An 8,739-nucleotide genomic window follows, 5' to 3' on the forward strand; every position below is an offset into this window, starting at 1 on the left:
TGTGCGTGTGTTTGTGTGTAAAACTGGATTATTCTGGTTGGATTTTGGGAAGAGGGCTCACTCATTCCTGTTTGTCTCTCCAACTACGTCATGCTTGTCTATAATTTCCCTACTCAGTCTTCCTCTCATAGACAAATAGTGACACCCACATACATTTGCACACAAACACAAGCGTACTAACAGCAACTTTCAGCACACACACATTTTTTCCTGTAAGTGTCATAGCAAAATATGGAGCAATGGAAGTGAGTATCTGAATCATTGTAATTACCTGGACTGAGGTAAGCTGTAAAAACAGTTATTAAACGTTGTCCGCTCACTCCCACAAACGCCTGAGACCAGCTCACATCCATATTGGATATGGTAAATATAACGTACAGAGATGACAAAAGTACACAATATTTATTTACTTAAACAAAATGACTCAAGCTAAAGAAGTATTAACAGAAGGCGGTTTCAATGCAAAGTATACTGAGCCAAATAAACAAATAAAGAACTGAAAGCAATGAACATTGACTTTCTCTATTGTGAGAATAGGATGCAAACTGTTGACAAACTTTTTTTTATCAGCGTGGGGGAACCCAACTGGGAAAGTTTGGTTATGACTCGAGTAATCTGTGTAGCTTCTCAGTCATCCAGGTCGTGTGACGTTTGGTCCATAAGCAAGTGGAAAATTACTCAAGTAAAGAAATCAACCTACTTTAAGCAATTCTGAGGAACTTTAATTGTATAATTTTTGGCACTTCTTGTAAACAAAGGTACAAGTCGAAGTGATATATATATATATATATATATATATATATATATATATATATATATATATGTATAATGGAACAATTCCAGGGAGGGGGGCAATGGCCTAGTGACTTGTGTACAGAGGCTGGTCCTTTAAGGATCCGGCCTGGATTCAAATCCCACCTGTGGCTCCTTTCCCGCAATTCATTCCTAACTCTCTCTCCTCCCAATTTCTGACTCTATCCACTGTCAGAACCCTAAAAAAAAAGCACAAAAGCCCCCAGATAATAGAAACAAATCCATCATTTAAACTGAAAACTCATTACTGGAGCTTTAAGTACAGTAACAAAGTTTATATTCCCTTTTTTCAATGACCTTCTTTACTTGTCATGAAAACCTTCAGCAGTCTAGCTTTGTCTTCTCTGAATTTAATTCTCTTCCTGCTAAATTCTGCTTTTTCTATTATTTTCCTCCCATCACTCATTCTCACACTCTCTCTCACACACACACACACACACACACACACACACACACACACACACACACACACACACACACCCACACACACACACTCACACAAATACACCTCATTGGCTCGTTCTCTCACACACACTATCACCAGTAAAGCCGTAAAAAGTCAACTCAATTAAAGTGCCTCATTTCCTGGAAGCCAGCCTCAGACAGAACAGTAGGTATGCAGGGAATGGGAAATGTGTGTATGTGTGTGTGTGTGTGTGTGTGTGTGTGTGTGTGTGTGTGTGTGTGTGTGTGTGTGTGTGTGTGTGCGTGTGTGCATGTGGCAGGGATAGAGACTCACCTCATGCTTTATTTTACTAACTGCAATCTACACACACTCTGCATCAGTTGAAAACCACAGACCATCATAAATCTCCTCCACGTGGACCCTTTCACCTATTTGACCTCACACACACACACACACACTCTCTCTCTCTCTCTCTCTCTCTCTCTCTCTGGAGGACACCATCCTCACTCAGCCCCTCAGGCAGGATGTATAAAACCCAGCTGCATTCCTTTCCAGTTAGGTCCAGCCCAAAGTGAGCTTTCTACACAGTAACTGCTGTGTCAGAGTGCGTGTGTGTGTGTGTGTGTGTGTGTGTGTGTGTGTGTGTGTGTGTTAACTTCTGGGAATCCCTTTGTTACTGTGTTGTAAGCATCTGTGAGGCATGTCTGAGAAACATTTTTAACCCACCCCCTCTCCTATATGTTCTCTTGCCACCTATGGAATTTACCCAGAATGCTCGAGGAGAGAAAACAAGAAGAGATGATTGCAGTAATTTTAACCCCATTATGAATGAGTATTGTCTGTGAAAGCAGGCTGGTCCTGCTCTCATGAAGCCGGCTCACTGAATAAACAGGATCTTGTTTAACTAGGGAACCCTATTTGACAGTTAATAATCTGTTGGTAAGCCCGTACATTGTTATACTATAGACTCCCTTACGGTAAAGTCGAGCCCATTCAGTAAACACTGACTCAGTAAAGAAAGAGAGAAAACAAGAAAACAAACAGCAAAGTAACACACAAGACAACTGCTTCACTTTTGTAAAAATAGTGCTCTTTAATATAAATTATTGAAATATTTTAGAAATATAAATATGTGCAACGTTCCTTTTTCATTTATATTTTTTGTTGTAATGCTTTGTCATTTCCGATACTACAGCTTTTATTATGCCAGACTAGTGGCCAGCCTGGTTTTTTTTTTTTTGAGTCTTTATAAAAGACAAATGATTCACACACACGTGTGGTCCACTGCTGCTGCAACACATGTAAGAACTTGTTTTTTTTTTTATGAGAAAATAAGACTAAGATTTGACAACAACTTTTTGTCACATTGGTCGTGTTTCCACAAACCCAGAGATGTGCATATTTCAAAGCATCGTATTTGAAAATCAGAGAAAAGGCAAAGGCTTAATTTGACCAAACTTCCTAAATTGCGCATGTTGACTTGTTTGAGTGGGGGGGGGGGGGGGGGGGGTAAAATGCACCTTTAAAAATATCCATCACAAGTTGTCATGAACAATCAAACGTGTCCAAGAAGAAACCACTTCTTTGGAAGCTTTTTTTACATTTTTCTCCAGTCGCTGTTTGTTTCTGGTTTGCAAACACAACTTCTGCTGTTTTTACTGGTAAATTACAGCCGTGTGTAAAGCTGAGCCTCAAAACTTCTGAGGAAACTACTCTTGGCAATGGTGCAAACCCGTTGATTAGAAAAGCGCTTGAAAAGTCGTTGGGTTTTTTTTTTTCTTCCTGTGAAATTTCAAACGTTTGCTGAGAAATTGCTTGACAGTTCAATGGAAACACGACTACATTGTTATATTTCTGTGCGCCTGGCTGAAGTGGCCACATGAGATCACAAAATGTTGAAGATGTGAAAAGGCTACCACTTCCTGTCACAGTTAAGGGCGAGCACTGGTCACACACACACACACACACACACACACACACCTTTCATCAAATCCAAGTCTCTGTTTTACAAAAAGGCTTTAGGTTTTTTTTTTTTTTTTTTTTTTTTTAAAGAATCACTTTGAGGACGTCTTGTGTTCCTTTGACATTCAGACAGACAAAACTTAACTCCTGCTTCAGAGGTAATGATGGAGAACAGACGGGGCGCGAACACTTTAAGAGGAAGAGACTAAATTAAACCGACCGCATAAAAGTTAATGTCCTCTCTGTTATCCACTACAGGCTGTGCTGTAACGCCTCATTTCCACTGCTTATGACTTGACTCGCCTCACTCCAAACCGTCCTCTTTTTCATTTCTGAATTGGCAAGAGCTGTGAAGCATACCTGGTCGTTTCACCGGCCTCAGCCACCTGGGCAGACAAAGACGTGAAAGTCTTTGTAACGACCGATTCCTCAGCGGAAATCACTTCACTGTGGCGACTTTGCAAAGTGTGAAAGGACTTAAACGTGCCCTCACATTACTTACACTCCTCATGTTGAATCAGCACATCTTATTTCTTTAAGTTGCTGCGTCTGTTTGTCAGCCTTAAGAGACGCAAACAGCAGAGAAGGCACTGGTACCAGCTCCGAGTGAGTCGAACAAAGACTAAGCTGTGTGGAAAAAAAGGAAAGAGGAAACCAGCAAGGAGAGAGCAGAGACGCTCGCTCAGAGAGGGAACAGTGTTTGAGATGATAACATAAAAGAAACGACCGTGAGAGGCTCGAGAAAACGGACTCGGTTGGAACTTTCTTTTTCATACTGGGCTCCTTTAGCTCGGTTTTATATTTACAGGAGCAGCGTCCTGTTGAGCCTGATCATTTCCTCTAAGTCTGAGACATCAATCACGTCAATGTTTTTGTTTAGCTGTATACCAGTATGTCTCCTCCCACTGCTCCCCTCCCTAGCCCCCCTCCCCAGTTCTTTAGTTTCCTTTTAGCTAATCCCATTTCCCGCTCTTCTTCGTTCTCCTTCTTTCGACCCCTCTCTCCTCATCCTCACCCTCTATTCTCTTGGATCAGCACCCTCATCATCACACCCAACACGAGTTTTACAGTGTCGCTGACATTTTTCCAGCCACTCTGGACAAAAATAAGTTCTGTCGTTTTGTTTGGTCATGCGCCAAAGGCTTTTGTCTCAGTAACAAGCTTTTGTCTCAGTAACAGCAGCCTGTTTTGTGTCATTGTCAAAGCGAACATTCAACTCCAAAAAAAAAAAAAAAAAAAAAAAATACAAAATAAACATTTTTAAAAAAAGAAGAGGGATTGGGCAGGGAAGGGGTAATGGAGGAGAACCGAGAAACAAACAAACAAACAAACAAACAAACATGAGAAGATGCTTTGCTTTTCCACACTTTTGTTCCCACGCTAACAAATCCTACACATGGGCCTGTACCTGTTTGCGTGTGTGTGTGAATGTGTGTGTGAATGTGTGTGCAGAGCTAGCGTGCATGACCACCCTGCTCCCCCTCTGAGGCAACATTTGCGGGAAGCAGCGATGGAAATGTGTGCGCTGCCACAACACACAAAAAAACACACACACACACACTCAGACAAACAAATACTCGACGCTCTCGGCTTTAGCTCCCTCCGTGAGGACTTTGTCTTTTCTCTGAAACTCCTCCATCCTCCTCCATCCCCCCCCCCCACCGTTCTCTTGTTTTTTGTTGTTGCCATCTTTCTTTCTGTCCAGTGATCCACAGTGTTGTAAATGTCAGGCTGACTGAGGAGAGGAGAGGTTTCTTCTAAACCACATTGACCTCCTCCTTATTGATCACGTTGTCGTTGTCATCGTTAATATCTACCAATCAGGGTTAATCTTCTACGAGGCTCTGCTCTGCGTCTTTTTCAGTCTTAGGAAACACTGATCCTTCACGTCTCACTTCACCTGCCACTCACACTAGTGGTCAGTTTTAGGACGCAGGACCGACGAGGTAACCATTATCTGAATCCAACTTGTCATCCCAGTCCCCGTGTTGGCAGGAGACTCTGTGTAGCTGGTGTCTGTCAGTGTTGAACCAGATCTGGGATGAGTTGGTCACAATGAAAATCTGACCTCATACTGACCTCACGTTTGCGTCTAACGCCGATTCTGGTCTGTATCTCGTTGTATGCATTTTGAACATATGCACTGAGAACTGGTCTGCGGCATCCTGAAGACACCTGGTCCTGGACGGGGGAACCTCTGTGATTCCTGTCAGTCATATCGGGGCATCATACTCCTCCAGGAAGTCTTTAAGTGTCTGCGGGAGCTGCTCGCTCCTCTCCGACTCCCCGAAACCTCGATTGTTCAGGGTCCTCCTGCACATGTGCTGCAGGGACGAGAGGGATGTCGAGAGGGGCCGGCGCAATTCCAAGGGAATCCTCTCTCCACCGGTGTGGATCAGATACACACTGCGCCCCTTCATTTCTGCCTCTCCCGAGTTGCCCCCGCACGCCCCTTCTCTGCTCCTTCCAGCCTCTGGCCCCTTCCCCATGTAGTGCGCAATAAGTTTCAGCACACAGTCGAACTGCGGGAGCTCTTGCGTGTTTTGCGGGTCTGGTTGTAAGAAAAAGCCGCCTCCTTCGCTGTGTATGCGCAGGTTCTTGGTACCTCGAGCTGTCTGCACAGAGAGGGTGAAGAAATAGTGGTGGTCTGAGGAGTCACGGATCAGGAAGGTGCCAGGTGGTTCAGAGCGCAGCATGGAGCTGGCCTCCCGGCCCCCCACGGCCCCCCAGTAAAACCCACTTTCCTGCAGTTTATGCAACGCACGCATCACCTGGAGGATGAGAAAAATAAAACCACATTAGAACTCACTGTAATGATGCATAACGCTATTTCTATACACAATGCTCGTTCTCTAAAAATTCAGGCGTCGCTCACCTGCTGGTAGTGTGCGTGTGATCTGAAGGGCTTGTAGTGATGTGGGGTAAAGTTTGACCCATGAACCCTGCCCACAGGAGAGGTCACACTGCTCATGGCGAGGTGGTTTTGTCCGCTGGAGGCTACCATGATGCCATGGCCCCCTGCCTCTGCCCGCTGGTTGCGAGGCAGGGGGCCCGGAACGGGAGTGTTGAAGTGGAAAGGTGTGGGGGAGTTGGGGTCGGAGGGAGAGGGAAGAGAGGGAGACAGGGGTGAGGGCGGCGGGGTCACACACCGGGTCCAGGGCCCCGGGGGAGAGGAGTCCGATGCATCCAGAGAGGGGCTGGGAGAGAGCACCTAAACACAGCTGGAGAGAGGAGGGTGCAGAGTTTATAGACTGATGCGGCACACATGCAAAATCAGGCTGCATTATACAACACAGGCTCCTTTTTTGAGTCATTCATAGGCATAGACACGAATAAATGAGCACTTTGCCACCCTGGAGCTCTCAGTTTACTCTCATAAAATGCTGTTATGGTGACTGTGACAAATGCATGAGGCAAGACTAGGCAGAGCATGAAGGTTATATTTAGTTGACATGACTCCTAGCGTGCTGCTGCTGCTGCACCGTGCAGCCAGACGGCAACTGGATCCTGATTGCTTTCAATTGTCTTCGATCGGTCGTACCGCAACAAGGGATTTCAGAAACGGGGTCACTGTGAAAGAGTCCGACGCGTTTTTTTTTTCTTTTACTGCCTTTCTTTTCACAAAATAACTGCTTTCTCCTTGCTCGGAGGCGACACAGAGGCCCCCCATTCTCCGGTTTCACTGTGACTCAAAATAAGGTGTCCCGTCTGGTCCGGTTTTTTTTCACTGAACCAGACAGTGGGCTCCCCCGCATTAAAGCAGCCGGACTGTGCGGGAAGGCAGGAGGCCCCCATGACGGTTTCAGACGCGTTAAAGAGCCGCTGGAGTAGAGGTCAGCACAATATTCACATTATAATGAAATTAAAAATATAAATATATACCATTAACCTGCGCTTCGGCTGCACTGCACCAAAAGCCCAGGCAGCACCACAAGACCAGCTGGTCTGACATGTTTATTTTATTTTTATTTTTTTTGTCCACTCTGACACGTCTCTCCTCAGTCTGTATAACTTACCTTGCGGTTATGTTGAGCTCCGCACCGCAGCCGCTCGTCGCCAAAGCAAAAGCTATGCAAACTACCCGAGAGTAGTGCTGGATGAAATATTAACTCAGGCATTAAAATCCAAACAAAAAAAGTATCCAGAAAGTGGAAGGGGTCTCTTTCCTAAGCGGAGGAATGTAGCGGCATCGATATCTGCTGGAGAGATCCAGTGAGTGGACAAAGGTTACTGTGGGATGTTTCCAATGACTAAAGCCGATATGCGGAAAGCTCCGCCTCCTCCCGTTAGAGGTTCTTCCAGGAAATAAGCGCGCGCGCACAGGACAGACGCACGGGCTCGCGCTCCCTCTCGGCAGATTGCCAAGAAATAATAACGTGACCTTTGCCGACTTGTTTCCTGGTATTGGTGGGTTCGTTTCTTGACAAATGATCAAGTCACATTCTGCACTTAAAACACAATATATGAAAGTCATTTGCAAAACGGTTAGATTAATGGGACAGAGATTATTTAAGGATCTAGATGGGAGTTAACGTGAAAACCCTCATGGAGACACATTTTTAAAACATCACAACAACACTGTGTTATTGTACTTTTATTGTTTTGGATTAAATTTGTGCTCACAGATGTAGCTTTATATAGGCGAGAAAAAAATCTGATTAATGCGATAGTTTATATTCCAGTAAGCCAATCAAGTTTTAACCAATAACAAGCAATGTGGTATTTGAAATTACGTTTGGCTCATTTATTATTTTATTTTTTTATCAAATCATCCAGACTTCATATAGAATGCAATATGTATATTCAGAATCAGAATCAGCTTTATTGGCCAGGTATGTTTAACACACAAGGAATTTAACTTTAATAGACTGTGCTCTCTCTACAATTTGAACATTAAATATTAACAACAAACATATAAACAAGTAATTAAAGACTAATATGTACAAGACTTACTGTGATAAGAACAATAGTGTAGTGGTGAGTAGTGCAAGAAGATGATGAAGTAAACATGAGGCAGTTATCTTTTAAAGTGTTTATATTAAAGAGTGTGTGTAGGTGATCATTTTAATGTATGTTTATGTTTATGTACATTCATAGTGACAGTTTAGTTCCAGGGTTATTTTGAAACTGTATCAGATTTCAGAAATATTGATTTTAAAACAATATTTGACTTTTCGCTTTCAACATTGTGCTGCAACTGCTACAAAACAATTTCCCTCCACATAAATAAAGCTCTATCTTATGTCTGTCTTTTAAGCTTACTTTTCTTACTCTGTAAATGCCACCTTCTTTGTATTTATTTCAATGGTAAAACTATTTCTGTTAGGGAATGCAGGCTGCTTTAACTTCTCCAACTGAGGATTAATAAGTAAAAGTAAAAAGCTTACCTTAAGATAGTCAACATTTCTATTTTCAGGACCTCAGAAAGGTACTATAATGTGACAGATGATTAACATTTTACCCACTATGAGCTGGCAAAGGTTTAAAGATAAGGTCCCTCAGGCCCTCATGTCGTGTCAGGAAGTGTCTGACTTACTGTAAGTGCTCTTGAGCAACTA

The 8,739-nt window shown here is 43.5% G+C and overlaps 1 protein-coding gene across 1 annotated transcript; it reads right to left on the reverse strand.

The window, feature by feature from the left end:
- Positions 1–3,637: 3,637 nt before the first annotated feature.
- Positions 3,638–7,618, reverse strand: LOC306817469 (suppressor of cytokine signaling 3-like). The gene is made up of 3 exons (XM_079334366.1): positions 7,198–7,618; positions 6,057–6,402; positions 3,638–5,952 (listed from the first exon to the last, which is right to left on the reverse strand). The coding sequence occupies exons 2-3, from the start codon at positions 6,183–6,185 to the stop codon at positions 5,395–5,397; spliced, it is 687 nt and encodes a 228-aa protein (XP_079190492.1). The 5' UTR covers positions 6,186–6,402; positions 7,198–7,618; the 3' UTR covers positions 3,638–5,394.
- Positions 7,619–8,739: the final 1,121 nt, after the last annotated feature.

Source organism: Symphodus melops, assembly GCF_947650265.1.
Source record: "Symphodus melops genome assembly, chromosome: 21".
Taxonomy (NCBI): domain Eukaryota; kingdom Metazoa; phylum Chordata; class Actinopteri; order Labriformes; family Labridae; genus Symphodus; species Symphodus melops.

What these genes read in the sequence shown, in the direction of transcription:
- LOC306817469 (XM_079334366.1), bottom strand. Translation starts at nt 6,185, where the DNA reads ATGGTAGCCTCCAGCGGACAAAACCACCTCGCCATGAGCAGTGTGACC. An exon ending in CACACGCACACTACCAGCAG is followed by an intron (nt 5,953 to 6,056) that starts GTGAGCGACGCC and finishes CTCATCCTCCAG; the next exon opens with GTGATGCGTGCGTTGCATAA.